The sequence below is a fragment of the Hypanus sabinus genome, chromosome 23, assembly GCF_030144855.1.
Source record: "Hypanus sabinus isolate sHypSab1 chromosome 23, sHypSab1.hap1, whole genome shotgun sequence".
NCBI classification, from domain to species: Eukaryota; Metazoa; Chordata; class Chondrichthyes; order Myliobatiformes; family Dasyatidae; genus Hypanus; species Hypanus sabinus.
Window position 1 is genome coordinate 26,746,148 of NC_082728.1, and position 25,072 is coordinate 26,771,219.

At 36.2% G+C, this 25,072-nt stretch overlaps 1 protein-coding gene across 1 annotated transcript in view; it reads right to left on the reverse strand.

The window, feature by feature from the left end:
• Positions 1 to 574: 574 nt before the first annotated feature.
• rfng (RFNG O-fucosylpeptide 3-beta-N-acetylglucosaminyltransferase) overlaps positions 575 to 25,072 on the reverse strand; it is a 42,350-nt gene continuing 17,852 nt past the window's right edge. Inside the window, exons 4-8 of the mRNA XM_059948577.1 lie at positions 21,558 to 21,711; positions 17,093 to 17,178; positions 6,988 to 7,153; positions 6,073 to 6,158; positions 575 to 4,380 (exon numbers count right to left, since the gene is read on the reverse strand). Of these exons, the coding sequence (XP_059804560.1) occupies positions 4,314 to 4,380; positions 6,073 to 6,158; positions 6,988 to 7,153; positions 17,093 to 17,178; positions 21,558 to 21,711 (559 nt within the window). The 3' untranslated portion in view covers positions 575 to 4,313. The remainder of the gene's footprint in view (positions 4,381 to 6,072; positions 6,159 to 6,987; positions 7,154 to 17,092; positions 17,179 to 21,557; positions 21,712 to 25,072) is intronic.

Below are 25,072 nucleotides of genomic sequence, written 5' to 3' on the forward strand. Positions count from 1 at the left end.
GTAAGACCATACAAAAGAGATAATGATAATTCTTCAAAGAGAACTTCCTTGCATTTCTTTGAATACAACAATGGAAACTTGCACGTTCAACTGAAAGACAGACATCTTAAATTAACGTGTTTCCAAAAAGTCAGAAATCTCTTTCGATCCAGCACATTCAGAATATTGCAATAGATTTTCAGAATTATTGCATCTGAAAACGGTATGTTTGATAATGGAGGTGAGATGTTATATATTCATATCTCTGGAGCTGATTGGAACCAGTAACTTAGTTCAGAGGAATGAAACCAAATCAAGACAACTTTTGATTGAAGTTGAAAAGAGTATGTTAAAGTTGCATGATAAAGTATGTATTTGAAATAGCTTATTAAAGATAACAAGACTGAACATCTTTTTTTCTTCATTTTTAATCTTTTTTTTTTAATTTTAACAACAGTCTACATTTTAGTCAACAAGCCGTTGATGGGTCTGGTTCCAAACCCTCCAACATATCATCATTAAAGTTGCATTATCTACAATTTATAAAGTTTAAAAATCTCCAGTTTTTCATTATCCAACAATATAATTGCAGTACTTAAAAACGACTTTGGCCTTTGCAGCTGTAAACATGCATAAGATATTATTTTTATATTTCGATAATAATACTGTGTATTGGCAAGTTTTTCTGAGTCACTGCTGAACCATTGCTAAATCAAACCAGTTCAGTATTCTTGTTTTCAGTATAGACCAAGTTACCACATTTATTATCCTGGTTTGTCTGGTTTCACTGTAGTTCATTGGATGTGATTGCATCATGTTGTTGATTATCAGTAATTACTGCATCATTCAATCCTGGATATCCTAGTGACTAGCTCTGAAAAAGAGTCCATTGTAATGTGCTGTTCAGCAAATTCCGAGGCTTACCGGGACAGTTGTCTAGTTAAATTATGCATACATTAGTGGTTACATTTTTGTTTTGTTTTAAATCCAGCTGGGGAAGACACAGAATTATACAAAATTTCAAAATTACCTATGTACAAGATTATTTTTCTAATCCAAAGATATCATAAAGCCTTGAGTTGAAAACCCAAACTAACAGATCAACATTTAAATTTACAATTCTAAAAGCAAATAACTATTATGAAAAGCAATATAATAAAAAACTAAAATGCATTTTCATTCTTAAAGCATCTAATTTCTTCACAGTCATTTTAGTATTGCAAATACTTATTCACAATAACCATTAGGAATCTCAAAGTACTCTAAATTTCTGGGGAACCAAGTTAATTCCATAATCCATGTGATTCTATCGGAATTACGTTCCCTGGTGCCGCCTGAAGCTTCTGAAAGGTTCACTTCACTTAACATAAAGCTATCACTGCTCTATCTGTCTCTATTCTTTAAGAGCATCTACCATGCAAAATCACTACTCCTTATTGCCACTTCTCTCTTAAAGGGGATTTTGGTCATTCAATTTAAACGGGAAATTATATGCAATGGCACAGAACCTCTTTAACAAGATCTTTGTAATTTTCTTGGAATTCCACCAGGACACTCAGGATTCTGAGATTCAGGTTTCCACCTCCAAATTCTTTTTATCATTTGCCAATTTTAATTAAATTTAAACACCGTGCACATCTCTTACATCCTTATTTGAACTTTACAAGGCCCTCAAAGCACGAACTAAAGATTAGATTGCCTTATGTTAATTAGACTTTTAACAGAACATGCTACTCTTATAATTGAACACTGATAATAATCTGTAGTTATTGATAAGTTCATCGCATAAACATGACTTGTACAGCCTTACTATAAGTCCAGGAAAGGGAAGCACAGTAGCATAGTGGTTAGCACAACACTTTACAGTTCCAGGGAACTGGGTTCAATTCCTGCCGCTGCCTATAAGGAGTTACCCCGTGACCGCGTGGCTTTCTTCCCACAGTCCAAAGACATACCTGTTGGTAGGTTAATTGGTCATAAATTATCTTCAGGGGTTACTGAGTGGCGTGCTTGAAGGGCCAGAAGAGCCCATTCCACACTGTATGTCCAAAAAAGGAACAATCTTGAGGTGGGAAGGTTGAATAGAAATATTGTATTTAGGACAGCTGAGTAAGTAACGTTCATTATTCTCCAAATCAATATTGACACGTTGATTTGAAAAAACTTGATTTCAGTGATTGTTAATTCCTTCAAAATTTTAAAATTTCTTTCACCATATAATGTGAATTTTTAAGACTATAGGTAAAATTTGAATTTGGATCCATGTACACTGAAGGATTGTAAAAATCTACAACTGCATTTGCAATTATGTTCTATTGAGTATTGAATGCAGATACTTCCAGTATATACAAATGCACAATAATCAGATTTATAAAGCTATGTAATGCATATAAATCCCATAATGTGGAATTTTCCCTTTATTTATAGTAGCAGTAGTACTATACTGAAACTTAGTGATAGTGCAATTGTCAATCTTTGAAGACTGTAGATGTTTGCTACAAACTAGGCAAGAGGTGTACTTACTAAAATTATAGACACAGTACCATGAGTATGGCATTCAACGTAAACCATTGTCAGAATTGATAAATAAATTTTATGTATCCCAATGATGGAGGTTCTGCTAATAGTGGAATTGAAAATAGCCCAGTAATGCCAGCATTGGTGGCATTAAACATTATCATATTGTGAAGAAACAAGGATGCTCAGATGGCCAATCAATTGCAACTGGTGGTACAAGAACCACAGATGCTATAATTTGAAGCACAAATCGAACTGCCAGAGCAACTCAGTGGGTCAGGCAGCATAGATGGAGAGAAAGAGATAGCTGACATTTTGACTGAAAGCATTGCTTCTCCTTTTGCCTTCATGGATGCTGCCTGACCCAATGAGTTCCTCCAGCAGTTTTTTTTTTGCTAACTGTGATTGGCAATGGTTCCAGGCTTGGCACTGACTCTAGAGCATCTAACTAAACTTTTGCTCCAAAATCAGGCTAGGTAGACCCACATTTACTGGCTTCTTAATAATTTATAGAATATTACTAAAGTACCACAACATTCTGCATAGAATAACAACTAGCACAAGAAGATAAATAGGTGACGGTTGTGTAACAAGTAAACCAAAGACTAAACCCATATACAATTACTCATATACTGTAGATGAGTTTTGTATGATTACAGAAGCATTTTTAAAATTTAGACTACGCTTTCATTCTGCTCATTCAGCCCTTTATTTTTGAAAGCAAGCAATTATTTTACATACATTTTCAGAAGTTATACTCTATCTGAAACAAAATTGGACTGCACTGAGCTGATTAAGTATTCCAGATTTTAAAAGAAGTGCTTAGTGTATTTTGCTGCAGTAAAATCTTAAAAAATAAACAGGTTTTGCCATTGGTTTACCAAGTAAAACAGAGAGCTAAGCAAGTTATTTAGGATTGAAATGGTAACATAATACTGCACAGGTAGTATGAACACATGTAATTAGAAAACAAGACCATCTTATGATCATTTTGTCGAAGTAATCAAATCATTTCAATAACTTGAACATTCAATAACTACCATTGTTGTTTGGCTCAGTACTAATTTTACTCTGCATTGGTACTGGAACGTGACTAGTCAGTCAATATATTATGATTCAGTGGCAAATGTCCCAAAATTATGACAGTAAATGGCACTATTAAGCAACAGTGACATGCATCAATAGGAAATCACCATCTCATGGAGATGTAAGTGAAATTACTGCAATATGTAATGAGGCATCTGTGTAAGAACGCACAGAGTTTCACTGCTGACTGCCTAAAACTGCATAACGAACACTGACAAGCTGCCAACTTGTTATCATTAGAACAGATTGCACACACCACATACACGAAAAGGAGTCTAAAATTCCGAGCTGACAGGATGACACCATTCAACAACATTTTGCTAAGGGTAACTAATAATCAAACAGAAAAATGAAAAATGTCTGTCTGCATGAGATGAACTCAAGTCTTTTTGTAAAACTGCAAGGCTTAAGAGATGGTTCAGTTCAGAAGGAATAGCTATCACACTTTGGCACACAGCTTTCACACTCATTAATTCAGACACAGTCCACCAAATCCAAGTTCTAATGGTAGAGATGACATTTGTACTACAATATTCAAGGTTTGGGTTTTAGTTCTTTTGCAGAACATGTGCAGGTGTAGTGACTCATTGGAAAGTGATATCTGCTTCAATTACTTCTTCAAATTTCCTGGAGCATCAGCTTTTCCTTTCCGCTACAGGAAGGTCATTATCTCACTCCCTGGAAGCTTCCACAAAACATGCAATTGATGGAAAAAGGAGGTAGAACTATTTTCATTGGTCGCTGTCTTTTGCAGGACACCAGACATCATGATAGAGGAGACAATGTACAGACTTGAACCTGGAGGAAAACAAGTAGATCTTAGAGCAGGCCCTGTTATGAATGGGTTCTAATTTATGACTATTTTTTTAATGCATATTATGGAGAGGAAGAGAGTAAGAATGAGGTCAGGATAGCAAAATTGTTTGAGGTTCTGGCGGAAACTGAAAAACCCTCAGTATGCACATATCCATGCTCAGTTTACCATTATAATTATGCATTGATGCAGGTCCCAAGAACATAACTAGTAAGAAAATATTCTTGGATATAATATTAAAGGGAAATAGAAAGATGTTAGAAAAAAGACTCAAGTCATTTTAACCCATTCACAGTCTTTGACAAGGCTGAAATGGACATGGGAAAAATGAATTGGAAAAATATCAAGAGAATGATAATCCAGGATATAGGCATTAATCTTCAAGCAAGTTATACAGAACACCACAATTGCCTCTGAGATTTAGATCTGATGAAGTGAACTTAAAGATACATTTGACAGTTCCAATTTGTTGCTTGAGAACAGAACATTGCAAGGAGATTGTCAGAGATATCTGTTAAATGCTGGAAGTTACCTTTAGCAAATGGCATGGCTTGTGCCATGTGATAACAAAATACATCCTAACTGCAATTCTAATCTTGCTTTATTGCCTCCACCCATACATCAGCAATGCCATCTGGTACTACCAGAAGCATCCATCCTAACACACCTCACAACAGAACAAGGTTTCACTCTACAGCCAGGATACCGGAGATGAATGCAATAAAGTAAGCTAGATTCAAGGGTTAAAATTCTGTCATAAAATAGAAGATACTTGGAAATTAGCATTAAATAAGGAAATGCCTAGACAATTTTAGATTTTAACAGTATTCTAAGAAATAAAAGCCAACATGAACAATGGCAGGAAGGATGGAAAAACTATGCCATTTAACTCTCACATCTTAAGGGAGAAGATATGCAGATTCCAAATTCTCAAAGTTCTTATTGATACAATATTGAAAGATCATGTGATGTCATGTTTTTCATACAGCCAATTATTAAACAGTGCACTTTACCACAAATTTAATCTTATGCTGAAGGAAGGTAGTGAAATTTATCTTTAACCAATGGGTGTATTTTTTGTTAACCTATTACTTATTAATATTGGCCTTATTTTCAACCAGTTTCTCTAGACAAGGGAAGGAAAAGAATTACATTTAAATGCTGAACTAGTCATCTGTACATATTTATGCTCAAAACATTTACTTTTTAAATTTCTAACAATTATAAGTATCTATTTTAATATTATTCTGTTAATATTATTCTTAAAACTGATCAATTGCTTCTTCCATCAAAAGATAAACCCTTCTTTTTGTCTGCTTCACCCAGCATGAGTTCAAAGCATGTCACTGAAGAGTTAATTAGATTTCCTACATTTTGAATGATTCAACATTTTAAATTGCTTATGTCTTACATTTAGATTCTGAGAAAAAGCTGTCAATCAAATTTGTTTGGTTAAAGACTTAATAAATTATCAGGATTGATAATTAAAATGGTCAGTTATGGTGTTGTGTAAATTCACATAACTTTTTTCTTCAGTAAGCTTTCAGACTTGAAAATCCATACTTTATATCTAGTATCGCTGACTTGTTGTAGAGGATTGATTATAAAGTATTTGATGTACTGGTAAATACAGAAGATACCTTTAGGAAGTGATAATATAAATCAAGCCACTGTACCGTGAAGGATCCTCTGCCAAGCTGAAAGGTCCTTGGACTCTCAATACATTCCGCTTCATATCTGAACTTCCATAACTTAACGTAACCTATAAAGAATTGCCATTAATAATTTACTTAATACATTATGAATCTTTTGAATTTGGAAACAGAATTAGTTAATACATTCAGAACCTTTTGAATTTGGGAACAGAATTTATCTTTGGTAATTGCAGCTAAAATGCACCATTGGTCATCCGATAAATTCTGTTCAAATTGTTGGGTTCAATTAACTCATGGACAGGAAAAAAATACAACAAAAGTCAATGCTGTTGTGCCTACTGACACCAGCAAAAAAGGAAGAATTTATATCATATAATATTTTGACATCAACAGCATAAATTGCCAAATATGATCCACCACTCCACTACAGCAAGGTGATGGAAAGAAATTTCAGAAGTAATGTTGTGTCAGGTAACGTGGTGGGTGTAAGACTGGATGCATCCAAGTTGCAGGGACCCCAGTCAAACCAGTAGTTATCTCTATTAAGTGGGGTAAAACTGGAGCTTACAAATCACAATGTCCCTGGATTGGTTGCTGATGTACACTCAAAGCAGAAAGCAACTGGGTATGAATGAGAGAGGCTACCTCTTGGTTAGGTTAACCACAAACTTGCTCTGTAACTCACAACCACCTCCTTGAACATGCTAAACGTGGTGCTAGTTAACTTATGGTAGTATTAGACTTGGTTTTGATCCAGTCATCCATCAAATAATCTGTTAGCAGTCACTGCATTGGCTCAATTGGTGACTGGACACAAGGATATAAGATTGGTGCCCCATACAAAAATCACCAAAACATGTGACTGCTTTTAGGGAAAGTGAATAAAAGAGAAAGAAAAATCTAATTAATTTTAACAAGAGATTTGGTGAGCCTGACCTGTTTGGGGATTGTGGACGGTGGGATCTGCTGCAGATTTTCTAGATGTGAGTGGAATAGGTCACTGTGAATCATCTTCACCTCCAACAGACCTTCGATGATGTAGCCAATAGTGCAGTCATCCGGAAGACGGATCTTCTCTGCCGTACTGATAAAGTTGCCAAAACTGTTAATGAAAATGAAAAAGTGAAGTTTATACAAATTATAAACCTCATCCATTTTTGCAATTAAAATACACTCACTGTGGAATTTAGGAAATCATCACAACTTCAGCTTTGAGTGTGATTCTTCAAATCAGAAGAAAGTAAAGGAAGAATTGGAGAGGACATGGCCGAAGGCATGAGGACAAAGAAATATCAACAACAGATGTGGTTTTCATTTTTTTTATATATTAAATTTTAGAAAATTACAATGAATAAATGTGATGTTAAAATAGTGAGAAAAATAATATTAACCCTCCCACCCCTCCCCTTAACCCGTATCTAAAGAAAGAAAAAAAGGAAAAGAAAGATTGCCTGGATATCGGAGGATCCCCACATGCTCCATGGAGTTCAAAATAATTTTAATATTTATTTTTACTTTCCCCAATTACTTTATAATTTTATCTTCAAAGGACCTATCTATTTAATCCTATCTTTTGTAAGTATGGGAGCCAAATTTTCAAAAATATATCATATTCATTTCTTAGATTGTATGTAATTGTTTCAAGTGGAATACAACTATATATTTCATTATTCCAACAATCCATAGTTAAATATAAATCAGATTTCCAAGTAACTGCGATATCTTTTTTGGCTACTGCCAATGCAATTTTTATAAATTTTTTCTGATACTTATTCAATTTAAGTTTCAGTATTGTCCATTCAATGCCTCCTAATAAAAATAATACTGGACTATGTGGGAGTTGTACTCCAGTAATTTGTTCCAATAAAAGTCTTAGATTTATCCAAAATGGTTGAATTTTAAAACAAGACCAAGTAGAATGTAAAAAAGTACCAATTTCTTAATTACATCGAAAACATTGGTCAGACATATTTGAAATTAATTTATTTATTTTCTGTGGTGTTATATATAATTGATGTAAAAAATTATATTGTATTAATCTGTCGAACATTTATTGTATTTCTCATACTATCAGAATATAATCTTGACCAGTTTTTTTCCATCAATTTTAACATTCAAATCAGATTCCCATTTTTGTCTTGACTTATGAATTCCTGATTTAATTGTCTGTTTTTGAATCAAATTATACATACAAGATGTAAATTTTTTAATTTTTCCTTTTTGAATTAATATTTCTATTTCACCAGATTTTGGCATCAACATTGTTTGTCCCAGCTTTTCTCGTAAATAAGCCTTTAATTGAAAAAAACAGAAAGGAGTGTTATTTGATAATTTATATTTATTTTTTAATTGATCAAACGACATCAATATACCTCCTTCAAAACAATCACTTATATATTTAATCCCCTTTTGGAACCAATTATGTAAAAGTTTATTATCCATTGTAAGTAATAAGCCTATTTTGAATTAAAGTTCTTTTTGCTAATAAATCTCATCGTCCATATTTATCTTATTTCATAAATCAATCAAGTGTCTTAATATAGGAGATTCTTTTGTTTCCCGTATCCATTTGGATTCCCATTTATATATAAAATCTTCTGGTATGTTTTCTCCTATCTTATCTAACTCTATTCTAATCCATGCCGGTTTTTTCTTCATCAAAAAAAGATGCAATAAATCTGTTGATTTGCTTTATAATAATTCTTAAAATTTGGAAGTTGTAACCCTCCTAAATCAAATTTACATGTCAATTTTTCCAATGATATTCTTGACATCTTTCCTTTCCAAAGAAATTTCCTTACATATTTATTCAGTTCTTGAAAAAACTTCTAAGGTAATTGTATTGGTAAAGTTTGGAATAAATATTGCAATTTAGGAAATATATTCATTTTTACAGCATTAACTCTACCTATTAATGTTATTGGTAACATCATCCATTTATCAAGATCCTCTTTTATTTTTTTTAATAATGGCAAATAATTTTGTTTATATAAATTTTTTACATCATTATCAACTCTAATACCTAAATATTTTATCCCATTTATTGACCATCAAAATTGAGTTACTAATCGACGTTGATTATAATTTCCTTTGATAAGGGGTAAAATTTCACTTTTATCCCAATTTACTTTATACCCTGATACTTTCCCATATTCTTCCAATCTAAAAGATAATCTTTCCAAAGATTGCAATGGGTTTGTTAAATAAATCAAAACATCATCAGCAAATAAATTAATCTTATATTCTTCTTGATTAACTCTAAAGCCCCCAATGTCTGAATCTGTTCTAATTAATTCAGCTAATGGTTCTATTGCCAATACAAATAAAGCAGGTGATAATGGGCAGCCTTGTCTAGTTGACCTCGCTAAGCAAAATGGTGTTGAAATCTGACCATTTGTAACTACTTTAGCTTGAGGATTAGTATTTAAGGTTTTAATCCATTGTATAAAAGATTTTCCTAACTCATATTTTTCCAATACCTTAAATAAAAAATCCCATTCCAATCTATCAAGTGCTTTTTCTGCATCCAAAGCAACTGCCACACTCATTTCCTCTCCTTTTTGTGCCAAATGAATTATACTAAGTAACCGGGTTATATTATCCATTGATTGACTGTTTTTAATAAAACCTGTATGATCCATATGTATTAATTTTGGTAAATAATTAGATATTCTATTAGATAAAATGTTTGCTATTATTTTATAATCTGTATTCAACAAAGAAATAGGCCTATATGATGTTGGTTTTAAAGGATCTCTATCTTTTTTTGGCAATATAGTTATGATTGTTGTTAAAAAAGATTGTGGGAGTTTATGTATTCTTTCCACCTGGTATATTAATTCCATAAAAGGAGGAATTAATAAATCTTTAAATTTTTTACAAAATTCAGGAGGAAAACCATCTTCTCCTGGGGATTTATTACTCTGAAGTGATCCTAAAACTTCTTCAACCTCTTTTAATGTAAAGGGCATATCTAATCCTTTCTGTTCTTCCAAATTTAATTTTGGAAGGGTTATTTATGATAAAAATTTATCTATCTCTGCAATCTTATTTTGTGATTTGATTGATATAGTTCAGTATAAAATTTTTTAAAAGTTTCATTAATTTCTGAAGGTTTATAAGTAACCTTATTTACACTTGTTCTAATTGCATTTATTGTTTTAGAAGCCTGTTCTGTTTTCAACTGCCAAGCAGGAATTTTATGTGATCTTTCACCTAATTCGTAATATTTCTGTTTAGTTCTCATGACTACTTTTTCTGTACGATATGTCTGGAGTGTATTATATTGTAGTTTTTTATTAACAAGTTGTCTTCGTTTTTCTTCTGTCATATATCTTTGAGATTCTTTTTCTAACTTTATAATATCTTTTTCCAATTGATCTATTTCTGCCATGTATTTTCTTAATTTTAGATGTATAACTTATAATCTGACCCCTTAAATATGCTTTCATCGCTTCCCATAATACAATTTTATCCTCAACTGAATGTAAATTTGTATCCAAAAAAAATTGAATGTTTTTTCATAAAAAATCTTGACGTTTTAATAAAATTGAATTAAATCTCCATCTATAAATCGATTCCTCTTTATCCATCATTATCATTGTCATTATCAAGGGGGAATGATCTGACAGTATTCTTGCTTTATATTCCACACTTTTCACTCTATCTTGAATATTTTTTGATAATAAAAAAAATCAATCCTTGAGTAAGTTTTATGTCTATTTGAATAAAATGAATAATCTCTTTCTCTTGGATTAATTTTTCTCCATATATCAATCAGGTTTAAATCTTTCATTAATGATAAAGTTAGTTTTATTACTTTTGATTTTGTAGCAACTTTAGTTGACCTATCCAAAACTGGATCTAAACAAAAATTAAAATCTCCACCTTTTAATATTTTATCATGTGCATCAGCCAAGTTCAAAAAAACTTATTGTATGAATTTTGCATCATTTTCATTTGGTGCAAAAATGTTCATAAAAGTCCATAACTGAAAAAATGTGACAATGTATAATCACATATCTCCCCACAGAATCAATTATTACATTTTGTATTTTAATTGGTAAAGATTTATTAACCAAAATTGCAACTCCACTCAATTTTGAATTAAATGAAGCTGCAATGACATTTCCAACCCAATCCCTCTTTAATTTCTTATGTTCTGTTTCTGTTAAATGTGTTTCTTGTAAAAAAGCTACATCTCCTTTCATTTTCTTAATATATGTTAAAACTCCTTTTCTTTTCACAGGTCCATTAATTCCATTAACATTAAAACTTAAAAAATTAAGTAAATTAATCATTCATAATAATTAACTCTTTAAAAATTCTCCATGTTGCTATGAGTTTCTCCCCAACCATCCAGGCAAAAAAGAAAAAAAAGAAAGATAACTAATATATAAGAAAAAAAAGTACCCCCCCCCACTAATGTTGCGAATAAAAAGAACACAACATTACCCCCCCCCCATCTTACGGGTCATGGCAATCGCCATGATTGTACACGTGAAACTCACAGCTGTCGATCTTTGCGGGGGAGCTCCTCCAGCTCCCCCGCAAAAAAAAAGAAAATATATTAGTGAAGAAAAAAAAGAAAATAATTAATGTCTCTACTCCCAGTTAATACTCCTCAACTATTTTTTTTAATAAATGTCCGTCAAGTTCAACCTTGTTTCAGTCTTCATCATTAGTCCATTTCATTTCTATAATTCTTTACTCTTCTTCGTGGACATCAGGTAATTCTTGTACAAATTTCTCCGCTTTCTGGTAGTCAACGAAAAATCTTCTTTCTTCATTATCCAGGAAAATTATCAATTTTGCTGGGTAGCTCAATAAACATTTATAGCCCTTTTCCCATAAAGATTTTTTCACTGGATTAAATTCCTTCCGCCTCTTCAGAAGATCGTAACTTATGTCTGGATAAAAAAAAACTCTTTTCCCTTCTATTACCAATGGCCCATTTCTCTGTTTTGCACCTTGAGTAGCTGCCTTCAAGATCATTTCTTTATCTTGGTAACTTAAGCATTTTATCAAAATTGATCTTGGATTTTGATCTTGTTGAGGTCTTGGTCTTAAAGCTCTGTGTGCTCTTTCAATTTCAATTACTTGGCTTCCTTCTTTCATTTCCAAAATTTTCAGAATCCATTCTTGAAAGAATTTTATTGGATTTTCTCCCTCTGTACCTTCCATCAGACCAACAATTTTGATATTATTTCGTCGACTAGAGTTTTCAAGCGCATCTATTTTTTCCAATATCCGTTTTCTTTCTATTGTCCAAGCCAGATTATAGTCTTCTATCTTATCTATTCTTTCAGTGTTTTCTTCCACTTTTACTTCCATCTCTTTAACTTTATTATCCATCTTCTTTTGTTTCTCCACCACATTATCGAATGTATTCTGCATCCTTCTTATAGCTTTTAATTCATTCATAATATATATCAGGATATCTTTTATGTCTCCTTTAATCTCCTCCTTCTTTTCCTCTGAATTTCCCAAAGAGTCTGATTCCACTTCCGATTCACTTCCAATTTCACTTCCAGCCATAGTTGGGATTTGTAGTTTTGTTAATATCTGTTCATGTATACTTGTTTCTTCGCGTATGCGTTGTTCTTGCCGTTTCTTCTTAGAGACCGCCGACATTGCTGCAACTTCCTGTCCCGCATCATCAGAAGTGCCTTGCACTTCGCCGGGAGGAGATCCAACTTGAGTCCGAGGCTTCGCCGAGACAGTTAGGCCTTTTTCCCCACCGATTTGCGCAGTCTTCGAAGTTGTTTCGGTTTAGGAGCCACATCAAAAGATAATCCTGAGTTACTTATAAATAGTTTGTAGTAGATATTTGTTAACTCTTCTTCATTTAAACCCTATTTCATTACTTTTTATGAGGGAGCTGGATTCCCAACGTCTCGATCCTACGTCATCACGTGACACCCCCTGGTTTTCATTATTCTTACACAGAACTGAACTTTCCTCAAATGTAATTTGTGGTAAGATAAGGTGTATCCTACCAAAAATGTCAAGAGATTCTGAAGAATATCTTTTTTCTGTGCTTCAGTATAAAATTTAAAATCAAGATCAACAACCTTTGAAACAACCTGAGCAGTAAGTACCAATGTAAGAACAGATGAGGAAGAAAGGAAAGACTAACAATATGATGAGGGGGAGTGTGGGAGACCCTCAGTAACTCTGTTCAACACTGAATATTCTTGTAACCAGCTCCTCTAAGGTTAACCTCTGATCTATGTGATAGCAATTAAATCATGTATTTTTCATAGTTTAAATGCACGAGACTCTTTTAATGATGGTTTATGGATGCAAATTTATCAAGTAACACCGACTACATTGAATGTTAAACAGGAAATGCCATGGTAAGTACTTATCCTGAAGACCCACACATTTCTGTTCCTTATTGTTTTGCACTTATGGCTTCCATTATTATGCTTATATTCCTTATAGTTGTTTCTTTTCTATCATTAAAATGTAAATACTTGTCTGGAGAAAACTTGACAGTAACTTGATTCAGAAGTTAAGTAAACTGCAGACATTTAGAGCAATGGTTTTAAACATGGGCTGCATGGCTTCCCGGGGGCCATAAGTTAAAAAAAAAACAAGAAACTGGGGGCCACAGGAGTTTCTGAATGGGCCATGATAAGTATACTGTTTTAATGAAATATTAATATACAAATAATGAAGAAATAAATATATGTTATTTAATTCAAATCTTAAATGAAATAAATGGGAAAATATGCTAGGTGATGCAAAGAGGCAGCAAAACAGCATAGCACAGGCGTGTGTATGTCTCTTGTTCACACACAGAATGTCAATTGTTATCTCTTATTCCGCTTGACCATGCACAGATCACTATTCACATCCTGCAGGGCTGCTCGCTGGGCCACTCTCCGCATCCACCCCCAAAACACAAACTGCTGACTGGGTGGGGGGGGGGGGGCGGTTGCTTGTAGCAAGGCTAATCAGCAAGTATGCTGTAGGAGGCTGGGTTCTGTATGCCTTCCACTGACCCACGAGTGATCTATTTATGAAATGTGACATGAAGGCTACAGTTGGGTCATCTGCCAGAAACAACTAAATTGCAGAGAGGTGTAAATGTGTGAAGTCTACCACTGTATTACTATCTACTTCCATTAAATCCCTGATACTTAGCGTATTTTGAAAGGAAGCTCAATTCACTTTTCTTGATAGTATTATAGCATTTCTTAATGATAAGCAGTTTGGAGAAGAAACCATCACTGCTCTGTCTGACATATTTTACCTGTTAGATATATTTGAAAACTGAATTTATTAAATAAATAATTTGCTTCTTACTTTAAAGCCCTTTAAGCATCTATAAATCAGTGCATCAATTTCATCTCTGAATACATTAGATCCAAAGGCCTTTACTTTGCACCTATTCCCCAGCATTTAACTTCTTTGGTTTGAAGGCTGTTGTAAATTATGCACATAACAACTGTAAAGTTTGGTTTGCAAGTCATGAAATGTAATAATCAAGTCATGAACATAATGAGGCTTTGGATGAGAAAGAGCAACACTGATTGACCTCCTTAAAGGAGATGCAAATTATCAGCTGCAGAAGTGTAGAAGTGGAGTGGAAAAGCAAAATTCATCGGAGGCTTAGCCTTGATTAACCAGATAGCAAACAACCTGGAAGGGAAAAGCTGCAGTTAACAGAATAAAAAGTCAATGGTTGTTTTTAGAGTACACACAGTCTAAAGGCCAATTGAATACAGCTGAGAACTGAAAGCCAGCCCTGTGCATGTGTATACATGAAACAAGTTCAAAGTCCATTGTCCTGTTTATTATTTACTGTATTGCCTGCACTGTCTTGCGCACTTCATGCAGTCCTGGGTAGGTCTGTAGTTGAGTGCAGTTGCTTTTTTTTAACGTATTTCAGTCTAGTTTTTGTACTGTGTCATGTAACACCACTGTCCTGAAAAACGTTGTCTCATTTTTACTTTGTACTGTACATAGCAGTTATGGTCGAAATGACAATAAAAGTGACTTGACTTGACAAAGACGATTTTATGTCGTATGCACCTCATGTCTACAGAGGTGAAATGAAAAACTTGTATGCATCTGTATCATAGGCATGTAGCATCATATAAGCAGCTTTCACAATAAATAATTAAACATAAGTTATACACAACCTTTAGAAGAAAAGCCTGATTAGAATAAAGGAAGATGAAAAATTCATTTGAGTGCAAAGTGGTCCTAGTGCTCAGTGTTGCTAAACAGTAATAATCAGGGTTTTGTCTTTTGGTTCAAGAACGAAATGGCTGAAGGAAAGTAGCTGAGTTGGCCACAGTGGTGTGGAATTTCAGAGTTCTGTACCTTGTACCCGATGGTAGCTGTGAAAAGATGGCATGGCCCAGACGGTGGGGAGCTTTAATGATAAGTGTTGCCTTCTTGAGGCAGTGCCTCCTGTAGATATCACTAATGGTGGGGAGGGATGAGCCTGTGATGCATTGGGTAGAGTCTATTATTCTCTGAAACTTCTTACATTCCTGAGAATTGAAATTGCTGTACAGGACCATGATGCAACCAGTGAGGATACTTCCAACTATACATCTGCTGAAGTTTGTTGGAGTGTCAGATGGCAAGTCGAAATTCCTTAACATCCTAAGAAAGGACACCAGCACGATTTCTTTATGATTGCATCCATATACTGGGCCCAGGACAGGTCATCCAATATGCTTACACCCAGAAATTTAAAGCTGCAAGTGAAATAGCACTCTAACCAACTAATACCTGCTTGCTTTACCACTCAGTGGAATGACAGAAGCCTAGCTTTTATATAATCAAACAATGCAGGTGGAGACCAAATGATTATTAGCGATCATAGTTTTATATCTGACTGATTGCTAAGAGAAAGTAATCCATGTGAAATTTTATTTCATGTCAATCAGGAGTAAAATGCATAAATAATCATCAACATGGGGTGTTTATAGAAATCACTTGTTATAATAAAGATTCATTAATGTAGCACATCATTTTTGTAAATGACATATTCTTGATGTGTTCCAAGTGGTTATTTTGTTCATTTTTAAGTTTAGTTCTGAGAAAATCTACATCTGAAACATTTGGAACACAGAACAGGCCATTCAGTTTACAACATTATGCTGACCTTTCAAGGCCATTCTAGCATTTCTCTCCCACGTAGACCTCCATTTATTTTTCCTCCATGTGCCTGCAATGTGAGTTTAGGCAGTCAGGAAGAAGATTAAAAATCCTTAAATACATGCCCTCTATGACCAGATATTTCAGTCTGGGAAAGAAGATTGTGGCTTTGCATGCTATCCATTGCATACTTTCGTTAATTTCTGTCAAACCTCCCCTCAACCTCCGCTGCTCGAGAGTAGATCGGCCTAGCTTGTCCAACCTCTCCTCACAGCACTGTACTGAACATATAAATACTGTAGTAAAATTAGTTCAGTGGGTAAACACTGAAGAATTTAACTTATACTGAGCATTGATATCAGTGAATTTCTCTTTCTGGCAATTTTTGCAAAAAGCTCATTAACAAGAGGAATTAACATCTAAGATGAAAACTAAACATACTGAGTACAGAACATAAGAAAATGCAGTTTGAGATAGCCTTTCAGCCTTCAAAGCTTGTTCTATTTTAAAGAACTGAAACAAGTAGGGTCTTGATTTAACATGACTTCCAAAGCCTGGGATAATAAACAACAGCAGTTTTTCAGTTCTGCACAGGAATCTGTAACAGGACTGTTACCAGTTTTTCTGGCACTGGTACAATAGAGTGTTTCCCAAGGTGTAATCAAATGGGCTCCATTAAATACAAGAAGAAAGACTTACGTTTAATATTATGCTTCTGATACCTGAGATTAATCCAAGCTGCTTTGCCGACATAGAAATACTTTTGAAGTCAAATAGGTACTGGCTCAATGGTGATGATTTTCAAACGTAAGTGAAATAAATGACCACTGGGAATTGAGGGAAAGCTTGGCAGAAAAAGTAGAAAACTGATGCATGCGGCTAAGAAAATAGTCAATGGATAAATAGCTCAAAGCAGTACCTGGCCCAGGGACTCATTTTTAATGCCAGCCCCCGGCTTATGCAGAATCCAGCTCCTCCTGTAGCAAACCAAAACTTCACAGAGGTCTAAAAGGCACAAAAAAGACCATGTATAGTCCATGTTGTTCATAAAAATCACCAAAGAAATTAGTACAATGACAAATTTGTCTCTCCCCAGAGCTTGAATTCTAAATACAATTCTGTACAGATCCCAGAACTTGATTTTACAAAACTTGTGGAGGCAAAGTGAGAGAATAAACTGTGCTACTTAGATGCACTGGTATCTGGGTCTCTTCCCCGTCACTAAGGAAACGACCTGAGTTTGCAAGTATGCCTGCTGGTAGTAAATAGATTCTGAAAGAAATAAGCACTAGTTTAAAAAAAAACACCAGAGAAAATCATGAGCTTAAAAGCTGATAAATCCCGAAGACCTTATGACATCCCACAATTCTGAAGGAACTGGCTTCATTATCTTCCAAAATTCTACGGATTCTGTAATGTTTCTGTGGATTTGAAGGCAGCTAATGTGACTGCGCAATTTAAGACATGATAGTGAGAGAAAACCAGGAACTTCCGAACCACTAACTTATCCCCAGTAGCAGAGAATTGTTGGAATCTACAATGAAGGTTCTAACAAGAAGAAAATAACATTATAGTTACGCGCACAGAAATGCGCCATTTAGCCCACGACATCCACGCTGACCTTTTTGCCCGTTTATGCTAATTCCATTTCCCTACATTACGGCCATATCCTTCTTTACTTTGCCTACATCAGCTTGCCTCTTAAACTGTTGTAATTGTATCTGATTCCATCAGCTCCTCTGACAGAAATCCGTGATATCTCTAGCTGCATAACTAAATAATCAAGATACAGTGCCTATAAAAAGTATTCACCCCCCCCCCCAGAAGTTTTCATGCTTTATTGTTTTACAACATTGAATCACAGTGGATTTAATTTGGCTCTTTTGATACTGATTAACAGAAAATACTCTTTCCTGTCAAAGTGAAAATATATTTCTACAAATTGGTCTAAATTCATTACAATTATTAAACACAGAATAATTGACTGCATAATTACTCACCCCTTTGAAGTCAGTATTCAGTAGATGCACCTTTGGCAGCAATTACAGCCTTGAGTCTGTGTGGATAGGTCTCTATCAGCTTTGCACGTCTGGACACAGCAATTTTCCCCATCTTCTTGACAAAACTGCTCAAGCTCTATCAGATTGCATGGAGATTGTGAGTGAACAACCCTTTTTAAGTCCAGCCACAAATTCTCAGATGGATAGAGGTCTGGTTATAATGTTTGTTATTTTTAACCCAATCCTGTGTAGCTTTGGCTTTATACCTGGGGCCATTGTCTTGCTGGTGTTACGAACCCCGTAACTAGGTTACTTACCAGCAAAGATAGAGGGTCCGTTGGAGTCTGGTGATACTATTTTTAACAGTATTTATTAGCAAAAATACACAAAAATAATATCAATGCAAATATACAGATAATATACGTCGTCAATACTAAACCTAAAAGTGCGGGTATAATAATAATCAATAAGAAATAAGCTCTATCGTTGTCTAGGGGATAATGAATTGTCCGATGGAAATCTAAAGTTCATTTCAGTTCATACAGGCTGCTGTCGTTTGTTTGTCGCTGTGTTGCAATTGTTGGCGAGAGAGAGAGAGATAGAAGAATGGGAACAGTTACGGCTAAGGGTTTTGCCAACCTTCCTTTATGATTTCGATCCGTCGGTGTCTTATTGTTGTGGCCGTTCAAGTGTGACCTCTCCTTTAGCTAAACCGTTCTTCCGTGATGAGCCTGCCACCCAGGCAAGGGAGGACGCACACGAGCTCTCACTGGCTTCGCTATAAAACGCTGTCACTGGATTTCTAGCGTTTCTCCTGGTGCGTCTAAGGGGTGTTCCCCAGACCAGTCTTTTATCCTCACTCACGGGGTCTCAGATGTCAATCAGGTTGGGACGATGCAATCCCTCAACCAGCCCACTCTGGTTGTTCCCTGAGGGGTTTCAATGAATAGTACAGTACTCAATACACAATTCCTTCTCCAAGAGACAATAGCAGTAATCAGTTGTTCCATTCCGCTTATGTCAGGAGACATTCCACCTGGTTGTGTATTCTGCGTCTCTCTCTCTCATTTCCTGGCATGCTGCGTATCTCTCTCATCTCCTGGGTCTCATTCCCGAAATACTAGCGATCTTGCGATTCTCAAAAAGGAGGGGGCGACTTTGCACCCTTTGGCACCTCAGAGTTGCTCTACATTCATAACACTGGAAAATAAATCTTCCCCCAAGTTGGAGTTCTCTTGCAGTCTTCATCAGGTTTTCCTCCAGGATTTCCCTGTACTTTGCTGCATTCATTTTAACCCTACATCTTCACACGCCTTCCAGGGCCTGAAGCATCCCCGTGGCATGATGCAGCCACCACCACGCTTTAAGGTAATGATGCTGTGTTTTTGATGATGTGCAGTGTTTGGCTTATGCCAAACACAGTGTTTGGTTGATGGTCAAAAAGCTCCAGTTTGGTTTCATCAGACCAGAGAACCTCCTTGCAGCTGACTTCAGAGTCTCCCACATGCATTCCGGCAAACGCTAGCTGAGTTTTCATTGAGTTTTTTTTCCAGCAGTGGTTTTCTCTTTGCCACTCTTCCATAAAGGCGTGACTGGTGAAGCACCCGGGAAAGTTGCTGTATGTGCAGTCTCCCCCATCTCAGCCACTGAAGCTTGTAACTACTCCAGAGTTGTCATAGGTCTCTTGGTGGGCTCCCTCACTAGTCCCTTCTTTCATGGTCACTCAGTTTTTGAGGACGACTTCTTCTAGGCATATTTACAGCTGTGCCATATTCCTTCCATTTCTTGATTCACTTAACTGTACTCCAAGGGATATTGACTGACTTGGAAATTTTCTTGTATCCATCTCCTGACTCATGCTTTTCAGTAGACTTTGCACGGAGTTGCTTGGAGAGTTCTTTTGTCTTCTTCATGTAGTTTTTGCTACGATACTGACTAACCAGCAGTAGACCTTCCAGATACAGATGTAGTTTTGCTATAATCATTTGTAACACCTTGACTAACACAGGTCTCCATTAAATAATTATGCAACTTCTAAAGGCAATTGGCTGCTCCAGTGTGTCATATTAAAGGAGGTGAATACTTCTGCAATCAATTATTTTGAGGTTTTTTTTTTATATTTGTAATTAATTTAGATCACTTCGTAGAGGTCTGTTTTCACTTTGACATGAAAGAGTCTGAGTTTGATCAGTTAAAAATAACAAATTAAATCCACTGTGAATCAATGTTGTACAACAATAAAACATGAAAACTTCTGGGGGGGTGGGAGTGAATACTTTTTTACAGGCACTGTATTCAATAAACAATCTGGCTTTCCCAAAGGGCTTGCATGCACGCATGAAACCCAAAAGCATGGAGTGAAATACTAAACTTGACATGTTGGATCCAGTTTATCAGTTACTAAGATTTTAACTCCACTTGATCCCAAATCCACATGCTTTCCTATGCTAAAACTGCCTTCCATAAGCACTGCCATCATCATCTTTCCCTTGGATTGAGATCATTCAGCTTCTCAGACTTAATAACACTATATTTAAGTGATTGGTCCACTTGAAATTCAGGATAAATGTAAAACCCCAGATCTTGATGGTCAAGAATATTATCATTTAGAAGTTGTTATACTCCTTGTGTCATGTGAGATCTTTGCCAGCCATTTGTATGGCTCCAGCATTTACTAACCCAGGCATGGATATTATGCAGGTATGTTACATTCATTGAAGAGTTGTAACAAGAGATGAACTTTGCACAAATCATAAGTGAATGTCCCCTTCTTGAAAAACAAATATGATTGTGCAGCGTTGCAGGGATTTGATAGAAAGATTAGGTTTGCTCAGTCTATAATGCCTCTGAGGATGTACTTAACAGAGTAGAGAAACATCACCTTGAATAGTGTATATAGTTTTGACTGTAAAAGTGTGTGCAGCAGAGTTTCATTATTCTAGTGCCAGGGATAGTGGGTTTGCACAGAAGGAGAGATTGAGTTGGCGAGGAATGTATTCTCTAGTGATGGAGGAGATCTCATTTCTTACAGGGTTTGAAGGACTGAATGTTTTCCCTGACTGAGAAATGTCGGACCTGGCATTGTAGAATAAAGGCCAGGTTGTTTCAGACTGAGAGGAGGAGAAATTTATTTACTTACACGGTAGTGAATCTTTGGAATTCACTATCCCCGTGGCTGTGAAGATTCATTCATTAGATTATTCAAAACAGAGATGGATAGAATTTCAGATATTAAGGGAATCCAGAGATATAGGGATATTGCAAGGAAACTGATGGAAGCTCAGCCATGCCCTGAATTAATAACAAAGGTGATTCAGGTTTCACATTTTTTACATTGTTGTGTTTTGTTAGTTCCTTATACTGGTACACATCTGTAGCACTTACCGACCCACCACGCTTTATCCTCTCTACAGCTTCGACAGGATGATCAAGACTTGGTCTGCCAATATAAACATCTTGGGTGTGCGAGTATGCAGACAACAGGTAGACCAGACTGCGAATGTTTACATAATTGTCGTCGTCAACATGGCAAAACCATCTAAAAAGCAAGCAATAAATTAGAAACAAATTAATATTTTAGTCATTGCAGAGGTAAGTGGAAAATTCACACAACTAGAATGGTGGCATTGTGGCACAGCAGATAGTGTTTCTGCCCAGAGCTCCAGCAACCAGGTTCCATCCTGACCCCTGGTGCTGTCTGTATGGAGTTTGTCTGTTCTGCCTGTGACTTCAGAGGTTTCACTTGTGTATACCAGTTTGTACTGGTTATTAGGCTATTTGGCCCCTATAAGTTACCCACTGGTGTAATTGGGCAGTTGAGCATGTGAGGGGTGGGGGATAGGCCACAGGAAAATAAATGGGGGTTATAAGCGTTTATAAATAACAGATGGAGCAGGGACGTGTCTGTCATTCTTTCTTTTTCCTCTGCTGACTCAGAAGCTTTTTTTATTCATTGTAAACCATTCTGCCTACTTGGGGAATTTCACTATTATCCTGGCCAGTATTTACATTCCCCCTCAGGCAAATGTTCAATCTGCACAACAGCTGTTGGCAGATGACATTTATAATTTGGAAAATAAATTTCCCAACTCTGTCATTTTCATTGGGGGGGGGGGGGGATTTTAACCAACCTAACACGAAACATAACCACCAGATAATTAACTGTTCCATGCACGAAGACAGAACTTTGGACCACTTCTATACCAACAGTAAAGGGGCATTTTGCCCCTTTTCCTGGGCATTCCTTGGCAAACTCTGACCATGCCACTGTCATGGTATACCGATTTAAGATGACCCTGGTGAATATAGTGACTACCTCGTCTGGCTGGCGGTGAGAGGGGTCCTCCCAGTCTGATCCCTCCTGTATGCCCGGTACGTCGTCTCCACACCCCTCTGCCCATGGGAGGACTGCAGTGAGGAGGAGTTGGTGACCCACCTCTTTGCACGCTGTGGGTTGCAGAGAAGGTGTGGAGGAGGATGGAAGAGACAGTGTCGAGGTTCATCCCCAGCAGCTGCGTAACAGAGGACTGTCTGATCTACGGGCTGTTCCTGGGGACGCACATGGAGATCAACATCCGGTGCGGCTGGCAGATCATCAACTCGGTGAAAGACGCTCTTTGGTCGGCCCGAAACTTGATGGTCTACCAGCACACGGAGATGTCCATAGGAGAATGCTGCCGACTGGCACAGAAGAACGTGCTGAGGGATGCATTCAAACTTGATGCAGTCACCGCAAGGGCCCAGTGGGGAAGGACCACAGTCTAGGGTTCTTCTTCCGTGGGAGTTGGGGGGGTGGGGTGCATACCCCTATACAAGTGTATGTAAATATGGAATAACACAGTGCCACGTGGGTGGCGAAAAGTGTGAAAATGTAAAGACAGCAATGGAAACAGTTGTAAAGGATTGAAAGTCATTGAATGGTTTATTGTATATAATTTATTTTTGATTAAAGTATATTTTGTTTAGTTAAAAAAAGTGACTATTTTCCTGCAGCAGACAAAGAAAGCTACTAGATACTTTATTAATTACAATCTTTCTGGCAAACAATCACTGCAATTAATAGCCTGAGACTTCCCTTTCGGAGATGAGCTTTCGAACCCTCTATACAAGCTGACATTTCTGAGGTGTGAATTGAAGTCTCGAAGGTGTAAAGCGGCTGCACATGGTGCATATGGGCTGAATGGAGGCAGCAGGGCCCAGTCCCAAGAGCTTGGCCATTTCTGGAGCACACTGGGAGGTGATTCAATGTGGCAGAACCAAGGCAAGCGGAGGCAAGGTGGCAGGCTCAACAGCGCAAAGTAATACACACAAAATGCTGGAGGAACTCAGCAGTCCAGGCAGCGAATATGGAAAAGAGTACAGTTGACATTTCGGGCCGAGACCTTTTGGCAGGACTGGAAAGGACAGGGGAAGACTGCAGAATAAAAAGGTGGGGTAGGGAAAGGAGGACTAGCTAGAAGGTGTGGAAATATATCTGTAACCCTGAAGACTATGAATTTGTAACTTTTGTAAAATGTAATGTAACGAAATGGGGTCTATGAAATCTAAAGTACATTGCTGGTTTGGATGAGAAAACTTACAAGTGTGTTTGTGTTATATGGGAACAAACTATTTTCTTTGCTGACAGGCAATTTGTTTTATGGTCAGAAGGGATGTTTGATAATGGGGTAACAGGATGGAACTTCTAAAAATCACATATGAGAACGAGATAAGGATGAAGATAACAGAGGAGTGTAATAATATGGAATGGAGCAACCTAATCAGTGTTCTTTGTGAAAACAAAAGGTATAAAAAGACTTTGGTTGAAACAGAAGATCAGAGCTGTATTTCCAGATGAAACTTGGCTGGAAGTACATCTCCCTTGCAAGTAAAATAATAAATGCATTAATTATGTGATCCGCTCTGAATTTGTTTGTAGTTTGTTTCGTTGGACGGTATATACGATAAAGGAGATAGGTGAAACCAGTTGGGTGGGAAAGTAAAGGGCTGGGGAAGGAATCCGATAGGAGAGGAGAGTGGACCATGGCAGAAAAGGAAGCAGGAGGGGCACCAAGGAGAGGTGATAGGCAGGGGAGCAGAAGTGCTAAGAGACCAGAATGGGGAATAGAAGACGGGAGGGGGAAGGAAAAATTACTATTGAGGGTAACAGTGAAACAATAACATGCTGGAAAGAGGCTCCAGCTATATTCTGCATCCATTTCTGATCTTTCCACTAGGGAGGAATATCATATGAAGGATGAACACATTCATCTGAATGGAGTAAATGACCCGATGAAAAAGGGTAAATGTAAAAAATTGATTTTTATATTTTATTATTTAATGTTAGAAAAGACTGGTCACATTTGAAATGTGTTTTAGTTATATTTATGAGGTTTTTTTTAAACACAATTGTAAATCTATTCAGATGAAGTTCCGCTGACTACAGGGACTTTAAAAATATTAAATAACTTTTATCTGCTAAATAGCTGCAATCACAAAAGTATATTAACAATCATTAATATTTAATTTAAAGTAGACTGTCTGAAAAAGTGTTATGTTCCTAAAATTTTCAGAATGCATATTCACACTGGCGGAGTTTCTTCAGCTAAATTTTCCACAAAAGGGTCTTGTATTATATGAAACGCTTTTAATTTAATGCTGACAGTATTATTTTTCATTATTATTTGTTGTTAAAGTATTTATCTTAATCCAAGGAATAGAGTGCAATAATGCAATCTGTCATGTTGGTAATACCCTTCGAAGAATGACATTAAGTGTTTCATTTTGTCTAAACATTGCGACCCAAAATGTTGCAGGGATTTTAAAAAATTTCTTACAACAATCACGAAAAGAAGTCAAAATTTACAAAATAAATTCAAATACAGATGACATCAGAAACTTACGGAATCTGGGACCTCAGG